This window comes from Amblyomma maculatum, chromosome 5 (genome assembly GCF_055883805.1).
Source record: "Amblyomma maculatum isolate TAMU_Amacu chromosome 5, ASM5588380v1, whole genome shotgun sequence".
In the NCBI taxonomy this organism is placed as follows: Eukaryota; Metazoa; Arthropoda; class Arachnida; order Ixodida; family Ixodidae; genus Amblyomma; species Amblyomma maculatum.
In genome coordinates this window covers 91,629,649-91,650,217 of record NC_139348.1, presented here as the reverse complement: position 1 = coordinate 91,650,217, position 20,569 = coordinate 91,629,649, and the positions used below count along the sequence as shown (strand labels likewise).

The 20,569-nt window shown below is 43.7% G+C and overlaps 1 protein-coding gene across 1 annotated transcript; it reads left to right on the top strand.

Moving 5' to 3' along the window:
* The first annotated feature begins 66 nt into the window (after positions 1-66).
* On the top strand, positions 67-18,215 carry Adsl (adenylosuccinate lyase). Its single transcript, XM_084603889.1, has 10 exons — positions 67-637; positions 5,489-5,692; positions 7,166-7,210; positions 8,382-8,461; positions 9,002-9,220; positions 11,239-11,329; positions 12,956-13,173; positions 15,025-15,205; positions 15,841-16,017; positions 18,009-18,215. The coding sequence occupies exons 1-10, from the start codon at positions 503-505 to the stop codon at positions 18,093-18,095; spliced, it is 1,437 nt and encodes a 478-aa protein (XP_084460015.1). The 5' UTR covers positions 67-502; the 3' UTR covers positions 18,096-18,215.
* The last annotated feature ends 2,354 nt before the right edge of the window (positions 18,216-20,569 follow it).

Below are 20,569 nucleotides of genomic sequence, written 5' to 3'. Positions count from 1 at the left end.
TTCAGATACGTCTAGCAGTTTTATCGTTTTGTTATTTTTTTTTTTTTTGTTTTTTTCAAGTTTCACGTGGATGGCAGCGGTTGTTCATTATTTTTGTCACACACGCATAGCTTTGGCTTGTAGCGCGTCACTTGCGTTCCCGGCTTGGGTAGTTGAATGGCATTGCAATTATTAACTACCTGTCGCCGCTGTCGCTATACAGGGAAAGCTGCCGGCGAACCGACGACGATTGCTGCACCGGCTGCACTCTCGTCTGACGCGTACACAGCCCGTCGGATGACTAGCGATGTCGCAGAGATAAGATACACACGCATTGATATACGCGTTACCCTGGTGTGGTGAGGAGGAAGACGAAGGCACGCCGTAACCTCGGAAGGTCATTTCGAGTAGCTGTAGGGAAGAAGCAGTCTCCTTTCGTCGCCCATCGCGCTTTCGTTTGAACCTCGGCGGGTCTGCTTGCTTTAGTTCATCATTCGCCGCCGTCTCTGTCGATCGTGCCATTATGAGCGTACACACGAAGTACCAAACTCCTCTGTCGTCGCGCTATGCGAGCCCGGAGATGTCATTCGTATGGAGCGACCAGAAGAAATTCTCCACCTGGAGGAAGCTGTGGATCTACCTGGCCACCGCCGAGAAGGTATATACCTCATATAGTTGCAGCCACCGCCGACAGCTTTAACGCGCGTGCACGTGCAGCGTAGTTGTCATGGTGTACGCGTTGCAGACGAAGCTTTTTACGAGCACACCGCCGTCTGCTGACTGTCCAGACTGGAAGATAAGAGCGTGCATCAGATGTATTACTCGGCATAATGGGGCTGTTGAGCTCTCCGGCGGGCACCACTTCGAGCGGCAAAATCCATATCAAGCGGCTTGAATTTCGACAAATAAACTTTTTTCGGCGGCATGATTGGTTTCGCCCGGTGCGCTGAACCTTAATTGCGACTGCATGACGAATCGGGAAGGTCGACAAGTGATGGGCATTTCGGTGGAAATGCTAAGTAGAGCACACTGTCGCTTTCTCTAGTTGAAGCCAGCAGGTTTCGAAGAAGTTTTATTTGCTGGCAATTGTGTCTTGCCTATGTTAACAGAGCCACGCTTGCAGCTTCATTTTGCTGTCTTTGGCTCCAAGAGCTGGAACGTTTCTTTGGATGAAAATATTCGCATGCCAAATTTGTACAGCATTTAGATGGAGGTACAATGCTATGTATTCAAGTGAAGTTTGATTGCTTCAACTGTGTCATCTGCTGGCATGTTTGTTTGAACGCCTGAGGTTGAAAATTCAGCATACAAAATGTAGGGGAAGGAGACTCATTGTGGTCCATACAGGGGTGGAAGTGCTGCTCCAATTGCTCCATTCTGCTCCAAACTGCTTTATCTGCTCCATCCTGCTTCAAAATGCAATATTTCTCCAAACGCTGCCTCGAGGTTTTGCCATAAAATTTAGAAGAAAACTGGAACACACAGCACTGTGGGCAAGGGTATAACGCATATTGCACTGGCTTAATACAAGTCAAATTTTTGTGAAGGAGGGAAACATGGAGCATAATAAATATTTGCTCGCAAACAAATTTAATATGAGCCACTGGCAATTGGAGGGAATTAATTGCGAAAAAAAAACGCACTGTGCATGTGACATAGCACCTCTACCCAGCCTTTTGAATTGCTGGTGGAGAGAGATGCGAGAGTTGCAAGCGAAGAGATAGCTCAAACTACTGTGAGCTGCTAGGAAAGTTGTACAACTGCAAAAACTGCATGAGTTTTTCTAATGGTTCTGCTGTAAAAAGACTTCACCATCGAGCCTCTTTGTCAATGACAAGCTTGTCAGGCTTACGGCAGATAAAGTCATACTGAAAGCATTATGCATTGGCATGCCAAAAGTGTGAATCATTAGGAAACTTCTCAAGAGTGTTGGAAAGCCATACAGGGCCTATGTCAAGGTGTTAAAAATGAGCCCCAGGTATGCTCAAGAAAAGAATGATGAAGTATTGGCAGAGGGCAGTGAAGTAAAAAAAGCTGAAGGATGAAAAGCTGCCCTTCAGTGCCATCTATCGATCCTGAAGGCACGGCACTACTGACAAGGGCTCAGGAAATTATCAGTACAGACATAAGATCGAAAAGGATATGCACAAGATAGAGAGCGCAAATGTTGTGCCCATTAATCTGAACTCATTAATGGCACTCCTTGAGCACATTTAAGTGGTAGACTCGACATTTCAAGTCAAAATAGGCAAACGCTTTAGGGTCAGAGTAAGTACTCAGTTATGAAGCGCGCCATCCGTTTGCTGCTAGTCTGTTCCAAGTTCTCGCTAAGGTCAGCCTGTGTTATATATCTTTACATGCTTTGGCTGTTTGTCTTGTCAGAGATGAATGCAAAGTTAGAAAGGCATTGAACTTGAATAAAAAGGAATCAGATAACAGATTTTGTATTTCAGGAAGAGAAAACTGCAATTATCAAAGGTGTTTGACCTTAGAAACTTGCCCCAAGTCATAACTCAAATGCTCCAAAACGCTCATTTTGCTGCTCTAAAAATGCTCCACAGCAGCTCCAAAATGGCTTTATTACTGCTCCCAAAGCTTCTCCAAAATGCTTGAGCCTGCTTCCACCCCTGTCCATACAAAGGGGATCCAACAGACACTGAAGCCAAGGAAAGCATGTAGTTTTTTTTGTGCCGGTCATCAATGCGAAGTTAATGTAATCATTTTATGCCTGAAAGATTACATAGTAGGAACCAAAAATTTTAGCAAATGAACAACTATATTCCAGTGGTGGCGTTTCAACACAGAGACTCCAAATAGTATTCAAAAGATGCAGCATCTCAAATGGGCTATGTGGTCTTATTTTGTATAGAAAATGCATGCTGATGCGAGTTATGTGAAATCACATCAATATATACTCTTAAAATAAACTTCGTTGGTTCCGTCAAGTCATGGGAATGCGTTAATAGCTATACTTAATGCACCTGTTAGATTTTTAAAAAGAGCAAACTCTGCTGACCTCATGCATACTGCCGTTTCATATGGTGTAATAGAAGAGACATCTGGGCTAGTTGGTATGGTGGCATGATGAATACATAGCGCTAAAGATGAGGACAAAGAGCAAGAAGCAAACAGGAGCTGTCCTGTTTGCTTCTTGCTCTTCGTTCTTGTCTTTAGTGCTATGTATTCACCACTTCATAAGTCGGACCGTGTTACGAACTACAGTGAGCGTATTGTGTCAGTTTTTTTTTTTTTTTTTTTTTTAGAACCTACATGAGATTTAAATCCCTTTAACTTTCAGGTTGACTAAGTCACCAGGCGGAATCTGTTAAAACCTGATATAATGAAATCAAGAATCTAAAAATTTATTTCGACACATGTGTTGCATAGTCACCTCATTTGCTTGAGCTACTCACATTTGTGACAGTAGACATTGGAAAAGGGTCTACAGCTCTTTTTCCAAGAATTTCACCCCAGAAGCACCAGTCTAGGGGAAGTCTTATACTCATTGGCAGCATTGGGGTAAAGTTCAGAAACCAAGTCACCTTTTGGCACAACCGTAAGAAATTCCATAGTCATGTAGTCACACATTTTGTCATTATTAACACTTAGTGCGTTCATATCTATATCTTCAACTTTTATTTTCCCCTTTTCATTGTTTGCGTGGTAGCCCGACTGTTTGCTTTTTCCAGTTCTTTACAGTCTTTGTCAAAAGTATATGACCCAAGAGGTTCGTTTTTAACCATTGTAACGCGACTGCTGGCAGCAGTACTAGAATATGAATGTAAAGTATGGGGGCGACATTTATCGTCTACGAGATTTCGAACGCTAGATTTGCTTTACGAGCCTCGTTGCTGGGCTTAGAACAAAAATTCTTGGGTTGTATACTTTTGACAATGACTGTACATATGCTTATGGTTGTATTTCATTGTTTTGTGTAATTTATCTATTTTATTTTAAATATGGTATTCCGTGACGCATTGTTCATTGTACATGGCTTTTGTTTTGGTCATGATAACTTTAATATTTTACTGAATAGGGTTTACACTCATGGATTTTGCTGTTATTTTCCTAGGCACTGATATATCTGTATTACAGCCCTTAGCACAATGACTAAACCTAAAGAACAGCACTAGGAACAAGACGAAAACATGAAACAAAGACAGACGCAGGCACTGACTAACAACACAAATTTTATTCTGAAGTGATAAACATATAAAACGGGGTGGAATCGAGGTGATTCTGTGCGATTACCGAACCACAGTATAGTTACGTCAAAAAAGCTGAAAATAAAAAAATGTTAAAAAAAATCTAAAAGCGGTGAAAGACCACAGTGCAAATAGCTGGCACAAAAGAGAAAACACCACTCATTTTTATCTCAATTTTAAGTTTCATTTTCTTTTCCCAAAACTAAAAGTGGTGAAATCCCACGGGGTAAATGTTTGGAAAAAAAAATATATATATAAAAATGACAAAAATGAATGACACTTTTTTTTTTTTGTCCCAGCCATTTATACTGTGGGCTTTTATTATTGCATGTAGTTCTTTTCTTGTTTATCATTTTCATCTTTTTTGATGTGACTACACTGTGTCTCAGAGACCGGATGGCATTGTGTCGGCTTCACACCATTTATGCTAATTTTACATGTCTTTAACTCCAAAATAAAATTTGAGTTGTTAGTTAGGGGCTGTATGCATGCTTCCTTTCATGTTTTCGTCTTTTGTTTTCTTTAGATATCTAGTATGAACTAGCTCGACACTTTGCTCGTTACACAATGCCTCACTAGAAGCTTGTGAGCTGTTGCAAACAAGTAAATAAATAAATAAAATAAAAACAAACTTTTCTAATGAATATGCTAGCCATCTTTCTTGGTTTGAAGTTTCCCTGGAACAGAACTGTGAATTTTTCTTCCGGTCAGCATGGCATTAATTTTTTGAAGATGCTTGTAGTGCCCATGATACCAGTATAAAATTGTGGTTGGGAATTGGACCGCCCCCTTATCGTGGTGGCTCAGTAGTTAATATACTTGCTTGTAGAGCCTACGATGCCTATATGAAATTGTGATTGGGGTATCGGACTGCCCTCTCGTAGTGGTGGCTCAGTAGTTAAGACATGTGGCTACTGAACTGAAGTTCCTGGGTTTTAACCCGAACGTGGTGGGCGCGTTTCGATAAATGCGTCCGCATACTATGCGATATTTGCGCATATTGAACATCCTCAGGTGGTTGAAATTATTCCCCCTTTTCTCTATTCTTTCACTGCCACCGTCATTCCTTCCGGTACTGTGCAGTTCAGGTGTCCACAGACAAATGTGACAAATACTGCACTTTCCTTTCTTATAAACCAATTTACAATTTATTTATTAATGTCAGTTGAATGCAGTATCATATTGGGTTTTCACCAGGGTGCTACTGTGCATCATAAGGAAAGGATATGAATAGGCTGGCTCCTTGAGTTGGTGCACGTATTCTTGAAACAGAGTGATTGAAGGAATGCCAATTGTGCATGCAGTCCTTAGGTCTTCCCATCACAGACGAGCAGATCAAGGAGATGGAGGAGCACGTGAATGACGTGGACTTCGCAGCGGCGGCTGAGGAGGAGCGTCTGACACGGCACGACGTGATGGCACATGTCCACGTCTTTGCCAAGCAGTGCCCTAAGGCAGCCCCCATCATCCACTTGGGCGCCACCTCCTGCTACGTGGGCGACAACACGGTGCGTCCCCCCCTGCATTCTCTCAGTAGTCGCATCTCGGTTGCTGACCTGTCTCTGCAGCCTTAAAGTGCGCAATGCCAAAGTGCAGCCCTGGACAAATCTTCCCTAGGACTTATCTAGGGTATATCTAGGACACCCTTTAGCACCCTAGAAAGATCCTGATTAGAGCTTGTTGAGAGTGCTGGATAAGCTCCATTATGCATATGGTGCTTATCTAGACATACGTAGGGTAGCATTTTGCTGAGGTGTGCCAATGATATGCAATGTGAACTATAAAAACTCTGTAATAATCCTTAAAATGAATAAATCGGGTGTGCCAGACAGCAAAGTGGAATAAAAAATAAAAAAAAAAGAATACATGTACATATGTGCAAGCATGTGCATGTAAGCCAGTAAGTGATTAGTGAAACCGATTTTGATCTGTTAATGACGTGAGGTTAGGCAGACTTGGTATGCAAAACTGGCCTCAAGTGGTCGCGAAGCACTCTATACAGGCCCTATACTCTGCTTGGCTTGGACAGACCTCGAGCAGCTCTCGACTTGCGCATTCTGCGTGGTTGTATTTGTGTGGCCAAGTTTTTAAAGAACAGGGGCTGAAGTATTATGGGTGTTTCCTCACATGTGTCCTACACTAGAGAGCTGTCAGTGTGTCCTCCACCCTCCGTGCCTGAAGCAGTTAGTTGTGGAAATGGAGTTGCAATTTGACCTTTTCCTATGCCATTAGGAATCAAGAGAACTTCAGACTTAATGTCTGATGTTAAGTGTCAGATGGAATGGTGAAGCTGGACGTAGTTCAGAACATTCCCCCCCCCCCCTGAAGCACGAAGCACGACAAAAAAGAAAGTCGCAGGGATTCTATTTTCATTTCCAGTGGATGTTTTATTCCAGAAATTTTTATAAGCCAGCACAGTGTGGCTTGTCAATGTTTGCAGTCTTTGTGCCATTCTGGTACAAGGCAAAATCCACACATAATGAAAAGTTACTTTGTTGTCATTTTTGACCCATTTAACTTATGTCCTTGCCTCTTGGCAGTCTGATAGCAGCTTAATGGGATGGCATCAAGAATTTGAATGGAGTGATAGAGGGAATAGAGCGGAGAAGATTTTTAGAGATAACATTCTCAGTGATGAGTGCGTCTTTGCTACTGGATGAACGTTACCTTAACCAGAAAAGGCCATAAAAGTGATTTCTTCCGATAATACTTGACACCTGGATGCCTCTTTAGAGGTTCTGAGTTTAGATTAAAATGCTAATCTGTAGAAACCAGGCAGTGGCATGGTTTGTGTCTGGCGATTTGCATCCATGTCCTCTAAGGTATTCTCTGCTTGAAACACTGCCAGTGTTTGGACAAACTTTTTGTTTGTGCTTGAACATAGAGGTGAATGTTGTTCATGCTAGCAGCACGTTTCCAGCTGTGTTGTTCCCAGCAGTCTGCAGATTTGTGACAGTTGTATGTACTTTTACTTACTGCAGGACTTGATTCAGCTCAAAGAAGCCCTCGGAATCCTTCTGCCCAAGGTACCGTACTTGCAAGTGCTGCTTTTAAGTTGTTTAAGTCACTGTTTTCTGTGCCTGTGTGCACCTTTAATAATCTCCAAACGCAAGACCCTCTGCAGAGTATTTGAGGGAGTGGTTAGCACAAATAGTACACAGTAAATACTAATTCAGCTGCTCAAAGTGAAAGCGATATGCTATTGCAATCACAACACAAAGGCCATGTCATTGTTTTGATTTTATATACAACTGCTAGTATGTACAGTCGTGAGCAATATGAGATGAAACGAAGTTTGAGCATTGATCTGTTCATTACTTTGAAATCGACAAGTTTTCTAACTGTAGTTTTTCCCTGGATGCATAATATCTAAATGTTGTCCTCCTATTTAATAGAGAAATACGAAGAGTACCTATTCGCAGTTTTCTGTGACAAATTTGTTCTCTTTCATATTGCTCATGACTATGCATTTAGAAACAAATATATTCTTTACTAAGGTAAATAAAAAGGCTGTAGTAGCAGCACCACACTGACTACATAGAAAAAAAACACTTGAACAGGAAACGCTGGTTATTTTTTTTATTTGTAAGCAATAATGTTAATCGAAGAGTCCTGGGAGAGGCCCCTGTTCTGAAGTGAGCATAACCTGGCTGCTATTGCTTTTGATGACCACCACCAAACAATTCTGAGAAACATTGTTGGAGAGTCTTGTACGAAATCTGCAACTTATATAGACCGTGCTGTCGCATCTGACCACGCTTTTCATTTGCTAATTGCCTGCAGAGAAAAGCTCTCCTTGAAACTGCCTAATGCGCAGTAGCTAGCCAACTGAAATTGTGACTTAAAAGCAATGCTAGCTGGGGTGGGGGTGCCATCTTTGTGTGGCTTACAGCAGGGAGTGATGGGGTGAGCTGAAGAAATACTCAAAACCAGCACTCTCTCGTTGCTCACTGGTTTCAACTTTGCAGTCAATTTGTGGGAGTATGTGTGATTTTTTGTTGCTGAACTAGCAATACTTGGGGACTTCCTGTAGGAAGAAGTCCATTTAGTGTTAAAAAAGGTGTATTGCTGAGCCGATGCTTTTATTTTATTTTCCGGCCTGTCAGACCACTTCGGGTATGCATGAACGGGGTGTTAAAGGGAGGAATTAAAAAAAGTTAAAAAGTCACGGCTGGTTGACGCTCTCTCCTCTTACAGCTGGCTCGTTGCATCCACCGGCTGTGCAAGTTCGCGACGGAGTTCGCCACTTTGCCGACACTCGGGTTCACCCACTTCCAGTAAGCCACGACCAAAGACATGCCCTGGCACATTTAATTCATTTACCTGACACACCTTATTATACCTGATTAACACTGGCCTCTTGCAGTAGAAGAATATTAAAGCATTGTTAGACACCCAAGCTCAAGGAAGTGAATAGCAGGTTGCATATATTGCTGTGTGGCAGGCTTCGATTAGTATGGATTTGCGTGCCAGACATGAGGTCATGCTTCCAAGTATATACTGGTAACAATAATTTTGCGCTTCAAGGATGAAGTGGCTTGTTGTATTTCTGTACATAAAAATAAGGCTAGTAAAGCTTGCACTGCTACCTAAATTAAAAGTGCTGGCAGTACTATTAAATTGGACCGTTTTGTACATGTGTTGTTTCTTACCACTGTGTAAACATTTTTTTTATTGCCCTGCAACACTGTTTTCTTGTTGAACGCTGAGTGCTTCTGCAGATGCATGATACCTCAGAAAGTGGCAAAATAATAGTAATATTGACTGATAATATTGGCTGCACTGTTGGTGCAACTGTATGTGTTGCTGCTGTGCAGGCCTGCGCAGCTGACGACGGTGGGCAAGCGTGCCTGCCTGTGGATGCAGGACCTGCTGATGGACCTGCGCAACTTGCAGCGGGTGCAGGAGGACTTGCGCTTCCGCGGTGTCAAGGGCACCACGGGCACCCAGGCCAGCTTCCTTCAGCTCTTCGAGGGCGACCACGCCAAGGTGCAGGAGCTTGACCGGCTTGTCACCAAGATGGCCGGCTTCGAGCGGTGAGCATCTTGGCTTTTCATTGTCTGTAGTGTTCAAGCACTTGAGCGTCATGGCATCAATATTTTAAATTTGTTTTTTAATAAATAAGATACGGTGACTTAAAATGAGAATTAATGGCACTGACTTATTGCATCGTTTTACTACATGATGGTATCATAACCTTCGCATGGGGAGCTTACTTGAATTGGCACTCGTCACTGGTACAAACCTGCAGTTACATTTTTGATTCCTGCACATTTTCAGTTGCTACACATATTTCTGTTTACTGCCTGTTGTTTCCACTATATCTTTTTTTTTACAAGAGTGAAATTTTGCTATGATAAGCGAAGTAGTACTAGTGAGTAGGTTCAGCTGGGCTCTGTCTTGATACAGGCCCACGAAGACCTATATCACTAAGTATAAAGTTATGTTTTGTAGCTTTCCTTAAACTTGAAGTCTGTTACGCCTGTTGAACATTCCAGTTCAGAGGCTGACCTATTTCTACAGCATTTAACCAGAATCGCTTTCTTGGTGTAGTCCACGGTCTCCATGTCGCTTCATTTTTGGCTCATAAGAGGCATGGGCCCGAGACCTTTGAAAGGCCGTCCGAAATTTTTTAGTCAGACAAGCGGCTTTAAAAAAACTGAAAGTGACGTTTCTGTGGAAGAGAAGAGGCTTTCTCACTCCTGTAGCTTCCCTGTTTACCACGTGTGGTGCTCGTATGATTTGGAGCCAATGAAGTAGTCCCAGGATGAATGTCAGAGGGAGATGCTCATATGCTGTGTCTCTCTCACCCTAAGCGAAGGGGCAGGTCAGGACCCCCTACAATTTTGTGCCCCTGTTGTTGGAATGCTGTATTGAATGAAAGACTTGGACTTGGACGCTACAAGACTTGGATATAACAAAAGCCTTGAGTATAATTAGGGATTCGGATGTGATGCTGTTTAGTCGACAAAATTATGCTAAAAATCACTCAGTACATTAGATGAAAATGTATCTGTAGATGGTGCCATTGTGTAGATGATGCAGTTGGCAGCATATTTTGTGGGCAACAAAAAAGAAAAAAAAAAAATAACGCGACTTTAACATGCTCCTTAGTACTGCGTACATAAGCAGAGTTGAAAAGTTGTATGCTCTAGCACTAGCTTTAGCAAAAATCCAGTCAATTGCCCCCAAAATTTTTCATCTCCCTTCCACTTACCAAGATTAGGTACAGGTGTCTGTGTGTTGCGCACTTATCGAAGTCTGCAACTGTACACCTTTTGTTTTCACCAAGGCCTGGTGCGTATCCACGCTCTGATGTTACTGCAGCGAAAGAATGCACTGCAAACCATTCTGGTCTTGTTTGCTACTCTCTGTTGCCAGCTGTGTGCCTTTATTTACTTATTGAAGAAAAACAACATTTAAAATGGCAAGGTACAAAACAAACTTAACATGTTTACAAACACAGCGGATGTAATATGGTACAGATGCTGAGAAAATGAAGCAATACACATAAACAAAACACAAGTAATATAAAAATGAACAAAAAAATCATGTGGTATCGATGGCTGTTAAAAATATGTGCAATGGAAGGGACCGCGTTGTGGCAGAAATTGAGTCCCAGTGTTCACTTGTTAGGGGGAAAATGCTGTGTTTGAAATTATCAGTACGGGTCAACTATAGCTTTAGTTAAGGCTACGATGACTTTTAGTTGATTGGGGAATATCGGGGTTAAGGTATGCATTATAGGTGTTACATGCTATACTGAATTAATGATGCAATACAATAAGTTCAATGAATTCATGTGATGGCGCTCAGACAGGTGGGTTAGACTCAATGTGGGCGTGGCACAAGAAGGTGTGAAATGGTGACCATACTGACGATATTTAAACCTGATTGATTTTCTTGAATTTCCCAATGTTCATGAGTATGTTTGTGCTGTTATGTGACTGGTGCTGACGAAAGTTGATTTTTGCGCTCTACGTAATTGGATTAGTACATTTGCACTTGTGGAGAAATGAAGCGGCGTGTAGCTGATATCTTGGGCCTTTCGCAGCGCGTACATTGTCTGTGGCCAGACCTACACTCGCAAGGTTGACGTCGACTGCCTGGCTGCACTGGCCAGCCTCGGCGCCTCGGTTCACAAGGTAGGTGGCACTTTGTAATCTGACCGTCTGTGGCAGCTGCCTTTGAGACCACCCGTCTCTGTGTTTGTGTGTTTGTATGCTTCATGAAGAAGCAAAGGCCATCAAAAGTATGCATGGGTTAATGATGTCGGTATTAGTCACTGCAGCTGAGGAAGGAATTGCGGAATTTTAATGCTCAGAGAAGAGGTGCAATGAGAGACATTCAGGATGAAAAATGCTGTCGGTGAAAGCTGGGAGGAAGTGTAACTTATGTGTCTCAAAATTTCTTCACTGTGGACTGAAGGCTACAAGCAAGAGTTGTGAGATATTTGTTGCACCAATTGGACTTGACTGGTTGCTCTGGCTGTCTGCCTGACTCTGTTTATCTTAATAGCCTGTATGAAGACAGGTGTCCATCCATAAATTTCTTCAGATAGCAATCGGGATGCCAATGGAACTGAACACGCTAGATGCGCCAGACTTGTTGGCCGGTACCTGCCAAAGCAAGATTGTTTTCCGGGTGTAGGCATGACAAAAAAAGAATTGGTGTTGCTTAATGTGCAGAGCAGTTTGTTGAACTAGCAGACTGCCCTGAGTTGATGGAGGCTCAAGCAGCCTTGCATTGCCTATAGTGAGAGATGCATATTTGGAGACTTCTGCGCTACTCGCTACACAAGGGGACAGATGAGACGCAATGCACGATGCAAGCATGTAGCTTGTGTAGCTAGTAGCGCATAAGTGTCCAAACGTTGTCAACCAAATGTCCATGTGTCAGCATTAGAGATACACTAAGAATGACATAGTGGTCACTCCTTGTCTCCACAGTTTCAATGTGGTGGTGCCTGCCTTGTTGTGCTGGGAGCCAATCTGTTTGCAATGTAGTCCACCATGATCGAGACTGGTTATGCCTTTCATTGCTTTTCTGTGTCCGCGTAAGAAGTGCCGTATTTATTCAGAGCGTCTTATAAGAGGGAGAAGGCCTGCAGCACATACTTGTTTGAAACCCCTTTACTATCTTGAGGCCCACATATAACAGGATTTACCTCAAGAATTGGCAGATGGTGGTACCTCGGACTAAAGAAAGAGCAGGACAAAAAAAAAAAAGAAAGTTCTTGTGGTTATTAGCGGGTTATGTGGCATTTCTTGCAACTGCTGACCTCGGCCTCTCTCTCATTGCAGAGGACGTGCCTCAGTTGCACGAAAGTGGCTGCTTCAAACCCTGCTATCCCTTCCCGGTCATTGATCATAAAGAGGGCTGTGTCTTTCTGGGAGTTCCTTTTCTAAGGGTGCCAGGGCTGTTTCTTCTTTTCTTTTTTTTGCATGCTGTTTCTTGATATATAATTTTTTGTTTACAACATCTGTATGATGGCGGAGAAAAAGCGCAATCCACCGCTCGTTTAGTGCTCATCGCGTGCTTCCTGACTGCAAAGAACAACTAAGTACTTGCTATTTAGAGACCATGAGCTAGAGCCCTAAAACAACTCATAGTGTGTATCAAGACCCGAGAGTTGGGTGCTCATTGGCTGTAGCTTTCCTTTCTTCTTGAAGATCTGTAATCGTCAACAAAAATGCAGTGGGCCAGCTTACGTGACACAGCTGCCAAGAGAGTTAGACTGCCGCAGAATCGCGCCACTTCTTCTCTGGCAGATCTGCACCGACCTTCGTCTGCTGGCGCACATGAAGGAGGTGGAGGAGCCCTTTGAGAAGACGCAGATTGGTTCCTCGGCCATGCCGTACAAGCGCAACCCTATGCGCAGTGAGCGTTGCTGCGCCCTCTCCCGGCACCTGATGGCACTCATTGCAGACCCCCTGGCCACTCAGGCCACCCAGTGGATGGAGCGAACACTCGATGACAGCGCCAACCGGTGAGCACCACTTCTTTCTGCACTGGAGTGGACTGAACGCACATGCGAAAATCCTTGTGAAGAGGCGAGGGCAACAGGAGTCGCAGTACAGTGACACCATGAAGATAGACTAACGATAAGAACTAATAACTCTTCCTGTTACCTGTAGGTCTGTGCAAGACACCCACTTACTGCATGATATCATAGCACAATAAAAAAAACTATCCGAATTATCAGAAAATTATCCGAAGATCTCCACTGCAGCATTCGTAACGGCTGGAATCGCTTTGTAGCTTTAAACCCTATATACCAAATTAAACCATGTGATATGTGTACACCAGAATCATCTTGGAAGAGTTGCACGAGTTAGTCTTACTAGCTCCCCGCCCTTTCCCTCTGCTGTTTGTGTCATTAGTTTAAGGATAATCGACTAGCTGCTCTTTGTGAATAGGGTTACCCGATTAGGGACACTGCAGTTCTTGCATTGCATTTCAAAAGTTGCACGGGGCTGCAGCTTACTTTGTCACCCAGCCAAAAAATGTTTGCAAACGCTAGTGGTTTTATTGCAAAAGCAATACTATACCAGGTCTAACAGCTCGTCACGTGGTTCGTTGCCCGTGGACCCTCCTGCTCCTCGAGGGTGAGAAGACATCAAAGAAGAAGACGAAGAAGGCGATGAAGAAGAAGAACGCTTTCGCTCTATTTTCGGTTCAGCAGCATTGAACCCTTATTTTTGAAAGACCCCAGAAAAGCCTGTGCACCCCTGTTTGAGAATCTCGTATAGTTTGCAGAGTACTGATGAGCTAAATCCAGACTGTGAAAAAAGCAAACCAGCAGATGATGCCTTGTCACATCTCTCTCTCTCGTAGTCTGAGTCACTTTGGGATGTTAAACCTCACAAACCAAACCAAGCATCTCTTAAGTGTTTTTGCAGTATATTCACCTAGGGCACCAGATCTTGAAAGGGAACAAAAAGTCTAGGAATGAAGGTAAGTGCTATGCAGTCTCCAACAGTTACTGCATCCCATGTGGTGTGACATTCTGTGACAGTTGTCTGTGGTGTTTTTTTCACGCTAAGCAGTGCCACAAAGGGGGCGCCACTGCTAGGTATCTTCACTATCCTTCTCGGCTGTGCCATGTTCGGTGATATTCGTCTCTTCTGTTACAGGTGCAACATCGAGAGACCGATCAGCTTGGATTAGGGAATGATTGCGAGTTGGAGGTGTTTCAGTTGAATTTGCAGGCGGGACACATTATTTGCAGAAGCAATAAGCAGTCTGTAAGAGTGTTAATTCAGATACCACATGACAAGAAAACGCACACGAGGCCAAAATGAAAGCCATGCAGAAAGGAGGGAATTTGCTGGAACAACATCGGCGATGGGGATTATTGGGATAGAGGCATCTTTTCAGGAGCGGAGTCAGCGTGACTGATGCTGATGATGCACTATAGAGACTTCATATGTGATGATCGACAGCACATACAACTGTGGTATTAGCAAGTTGCGGAAGTTTCGTAACTTACGGAAGAAAAGAGAACAGGTTGACTCGCAAAAAAAGAACTGGAGTGCTTGAGCCTAATAATTGTTGCATGCCTAATGGCCCTTCCCCAGTGTAAACCAAAGTTTAGGGGGCCTTGGTGGTGGAAAAAATTATCCACTTTTGAACCTGTTTTGCTTGTGACGAACACTTTCCTTTCACTTTTATTTTTTGGTTAGAGCTTCCTCGGCACAGTAAACATTTTGCTCATCGTTTAGAGACACATGGATAGATGACAAAAGTCACAAGGGGGTCTATTGACAACGTCTAGGCCTGCCAGAAATCGGCCCCCTGCAGCAAAGTCTGCAAGACTGGTGCCATTCCCCTTGTGCAGACGCATCAGCCTGGGTGAAGGTTTCCTGACGGCGGACGTGGTGCTCAACACCTTGCAGAACATCTGCGAGGGTCTGGTGGTGTACCCGGAGGTGATCCGGGCCCACATCCGCCAGGAGCTGCCTTTCATGGCCACCGAGAACATCATCATGGCCATGGTCAAGGCAGGTGGCAATAGACAGGTACACTGGCCTCTCTACTCTGTTCTGGCCATTGAACTCTGTGCCAGCACCCTTAGATGAACTCTTTTACCTAATGCCAGAAAATTTGGAGGATTTTAATTGGCCAATCGCTCTGCATCTTGTGATAATCGAGAAGGTTCACAGGAGGTTCATGTGTTTCAGTCCGATATGTGATCACCCGTCTTCACACCTGGGCCTGCTTTGGCTTGAGGATTTAAAATGTTGCCAATGCACGTGGGCTTTGTTGAGTTGTCCAAAGATGCGAGGTGAGGTCAGAGTCCTGCTTTAGGGGGCAGCAGCAGCCAAAAGACCATAAGAGGATATGGTTGAGATAGCCCTAGCCCATTGTCCGCCTCATTTAGGTAATGGCATTGTCAAGCCACAAGTAAAGCCATTGAATCATTAAATGCAAATCCTTTTGCGCAGAGAGGTTTGCATACCAAAAAAAAGCGTAGGCTGCGAGTTCTATCAGTGCATCGAAAATTTTGTTTTGCTTATCGCGAAGCTATGTCCAGCCCTTTTTTTTTCTCTTGCAACCCAGTTATTGGCGATTCAGTGTACATGCTTTAGTATGGCGGTACTTGTTGAAGAGAATCAAAAACAAAGCGTCTGTATTCCCCTTGCCTGGTGTACAGGACTGCCACGAGCGCATCCGAGTGCTGTCTCACGAGGCGGCCGCACAGGTCAAGGAGCGGGGTCTAGCCAACGACCTGGTGGAGCGCATCCGCGCGGACAGCTACTTCGCCCCCATTCACCAGCAGCTGGACTCCCTCCTCAACCCCTCTTCCTTCATCGGGCGCGCCCCCGAACAGGTGGGTTGCATTCCTACATCGTTGGTGATGGAGAACACGAGAAAAACAAAACTAGGTTTTCATAAATATGTATAAACTGTATTGCAGTGTGTTTGACTCTGAATAAGCCAACCTCCGTCCCCAACGTCCAGCCCTTGCTGACAAAGGAAAAGAATTCGAGGGTACACTTAATCGCCGATAACATGCAACAGTGTGGCAGCTTAATAACCAGAGGAACTTCCCTTTTCCTGGATATATCTTGAAGAGCCATGAAAGATCAGCCATGACAATATAAAGCCAATGCCCATTACCACAGCTTCTGATGAATGCGGTTGTCATGACCCAAGGAGTGAGTGCAACGCTATGTTGTATTCTCTACGTGCCTGTGCTGGCATTGCAGTGTCATGTACTGTCTATGGTTGTCTTCTTCGCAAGCTTGTGAGGAATCGCTGCTTACGACATGCGGGCTGGTCTGTTCCCATAGACAGTCACATATTTGTTGACTAACAGTTTGACTCTCGCTTCGTGACTGACTCAAGTTGCGAGTAGCAGCTCTGTGGTGCATGCCACACAGATTCGAATGCAACTAGCCCCATATTTGTGCAACAATTTGGGGAGTCGCAACCTTTGACCGGAAACCACTTCACTGGTGCAAGATTGATTGTTGCTGTCGGGACGCATTCGGGGATTTAAAGATAACTGTCCAGAAATATGTATCACTGTGAAAAACAAGGATACGTTAAGCCAAGAGTTTTCACAAATTCTGGTAAAAAGCTTCTTAATACTGAAAAAGGAAGAGCGATGATAAAAAGCATGAGAAAATGGCGCTTAGCAATAGCGAGAAAACTGTGCACGGCATTGCATTAATGAGCTAACGGATGATATGTTAAAAAAAATACTGGCGACTGAATTGTACTATTGTTCTTAACAACATTCACCAAGAACATCCTAACAGCACTAGTCCCTGTGTATACATGGGATGTTGCGACATGTAATGCTTGAAGGACATGGTCCTTCATTGTGGCTGTCTATCGAAACTTTGGTTTAATCCTATTTAGACTCTTATAAGGTTATCTTAATCCACTCTTACCTTTCACACACCTAGTGTTGATGTTTGACATTACATCCTGAAGTTTGGCATAGTTTATCTTTGTGTCTTCTCTCATGCTATTGTTCATGCCGCTTGGCCAACTTATCTGAGCTTCGTTGTTGCAATGGGCCAGGCTCACTGCCCTTTGCATAGGAGACTGAATTCGCCTAACTCATCACAATTTAAGACAGGTAATATCACAGAAACCGCTGACCCGTCGATGTCCGGCCATGTCACCTGTCAACTACCACCTCTCAGAGACATCCTCAAAGGTCAAAGCTTTAGACACGAGTACCTCCAGTTTTTCTCATTTGCTCTGTGAAGTACTATAGTGCTTTCATACTAAGAAAACTATTTATATGTGGTGATAAATGGTATTTCCTGGATAGTTACATTTTAGCCAGCAAATCATTGGTTAATATTAATGAGGACTGGTGTCGATATCTATGGCTTGCCATATTCAACCTGCACTGGAGTTTGCAGTAACAATTATAGGCAACCTAGTGAGAGAATAATAATAATGATAATAATGATTGGTTCACAGGAAGGGAAAGGCGCAGTATCTTTCACGCTTCTTCCTGTAGACACCTGGACCATGCCTTAACAGTGGAATAGGAGAGAGAAAGAGGAGCCATAGTAAATGGCTGGGGAGTAATTTGGACCACCTGGGGATCTTTAACATGCACTGACATTGCACAGCACACGGACGCCACTTTGTTTCGCTACCTGTGTTTTGATCAGCAAAACAGTTTTTAGTACAGCTGTAGCGCTTTTCCATGCAACCTGCTTCAGCTTATAGGCATAAGCTTATGCTCTCATGTTAAGGCCACACGTGGCATGCATTAGCTAACTGAGCCATAGTGCGAGAAGCTCGGATGCTCTGTTCATGAAGGTAATCTTGTGTTGTCCCAACTCAATGCAGGTGAAGGAGTTTGTGGAGAAGGAGGTGACGCCCGCCCTCGAGCCGTATAAGGCACAGCTGAACGTCGAGGCCAATGTCCACCTCTGAACGAACGCCTGCCACTCGCACACTCGGCTCTGGCCGTGTTGTTACAGACAACGATAAAATAGTTTTCTATATCTGGGAATAAATGTACTGTTATATTTGTTAACGAACGAAAAAGAAAAACTTGTGCTCGTGTCACTTTCTTTTTTAAAAGAATTTAATATGCGTGTGCTTCATCTCACGGTGCTTAGTTGACAACATTGTTGACGTCTTAACTCTGCCGTAAAGGTCCGCCCACACTGAAAACTGCCGCAAAGAATAGCCCATTGCTAAAACTCATGACTTCAAGAGAAGTAAGCTTACATATTTACGACTCTGGCTTATTTGATGTATTCAAATGCTACTAAGCTGACCTTGTTTGCTGTGGTTGGTCAGGACATATCAGGATTTGACAGCATGTTAAAGGTCATGACCAGTTGTTGCCAGCTGCAGTTTTCTACATATTGTATTTCACTGTGGTATTAGTGTTTGGTGTGCTAAGCTTACCATTGCACAAGCAACAGAGGCTGCACTGCACCAAATAAAGGGTTAAAAAAGTGCCTACATTTATCTTAAGCTTCATAAGTTACAGTTGAAGCTATTGCAGCCTTTCAGTTATTGAGACCAGCAAAAGGTAACCTTCTCTAAGTGGTGATGTTGGGTCAAACTGTCCACATTAAGGAAAGGAGTAAAACAGCATTTTACTCCCCAATACTTTTCTGGAAGGCATTGGATGGAAGAATTATTGTTGGGTAAGCCGAGGTGTGTAAAAAAATTTCAATAGATTAGGTAGCGCGGCGGCATTGCAATGGTACATTATAAATGCAAAATGCAAAGTGGGCTTGGAATCAATTTTTTTGTTTTGCTGTTAAAAATAGCAGCTACTCTGAAAGGCACACCCAGCTAACCTAAAACTCCTCAATAAACTAAAGGTAACACCATCTCCTCTCTCCTCCTCTCGCGGTTCGACCGTGGCTCCACCTACGCGGTGCATGGCTAGTGTGCGCTCTCCGGAGCAGGCACCGGGTCTCACCAGAGCATTTCAGCTTGCATTTTGTCGCAATGTGTTCACGTTAAAGTATTACTTGCTGCTGGAACATTAATACAGAATGTTTACAGGGATTTTCCGCCAAAACAGTTTCAGCTGTCAGTGTCTTACACCACACGTAAGCGATTTCGGCACCGGTTCAACTCTCCTTCACTTCCGTGCGTCCGTCGTTAGTCACCCGTTGGCCAAACTGAGTGGTATTCTTTAACTAGGCGGCAGACGGGAACAATTTAGCAAGTCTGTGTATGGTTTCTTTGCAGCTTTGACTGGCTTGTGAACTGCCAGTGAACTTCAGAAGCTTGGCAGGAGTTGTCTTCCATGTCTTTTCAACTTCAGCTGCAGGTCTACCAGCACTTGCATGCGTGTCGTGCGAAATCAAGAACTAGCACACCAAATGAAAGAAAAGCACGAAATATGTGGCTTTATCCGATCACCTAAGAGGCTTCACTGTTTCGTTGAATGCGACAACACACTCAAAACATGCAGTTATCTTACATTCACGACGAAGACAAGGCCACAGAAAGCTCGGCTGAGTAGCTAAAACCAAGGACTTCATTCTATACTTAGATGTCTAACGTGAAAAGTGTAAAGGAAAATATGATGCGAGAGCATGTGGCACATGGCAAAACAACAAACTGAACGAATCCGTACAGATTGTTTGGCGGCATATTAGATTAGAAATGAGTAATTGCGCTCTTAACTCTGAGAGCCACGGCCAATGCGTTGAGAGTCCGCCTGGCAGATTGGGTGCCGCGAAACCTTCTTACTCGCCGCATCATGATTCGCTGACGGCATTATAAAGAGCCGTTTATCATCATGCCCACGTGTGCTGCACCAGAAAGCGCAGCAACATGGCATTTCGAATGAAGCAACTAAAAAAAAAAAATACAGTGCGAAAGAGACGTGAGCCATAGCAAAACTTATGACATTTTGCACCAGAAGAAAGGAGGCAGCCAATACAAGAAGCAAGAAAAAAAATGCGCGAAAACATCTGACCCACTCAGGATCGAACGTCGAAGGAGAGCGCCGGAGAGGAGGCGGGTGGCAATCTTCACATGTTGGCGCTACTTTTAGTTTATTGAGGGGTTATAAGCTACCCTACATTATAATGCAAATACATACTACTAGTTCTGGTCAATAGGCACACAAAATAAAAAAGCAAAAGAAACGCAGGAAAAAAAAACAACAAAATACCTGGCGCAGTATTGCTATCGCAATAAAAATCTATTTAAGCCACTTCTAGATTGCATTCCAGTAAAGTCGGATTGGCAGACAACGATCAATTCCGTGGTGAAAAAATGGTTAGCAAGTCATGTGTATTCACTCTGGAGACCCTGTTGAAAGGGGTAGATGCACAAGTGACACATCGTGTGAGGCGAATCATTCAGCGAATATAGTAGTTTATTCAGAGCTCTGACAGAGTGGACGGAATGTCTTAAACAGCTGCATG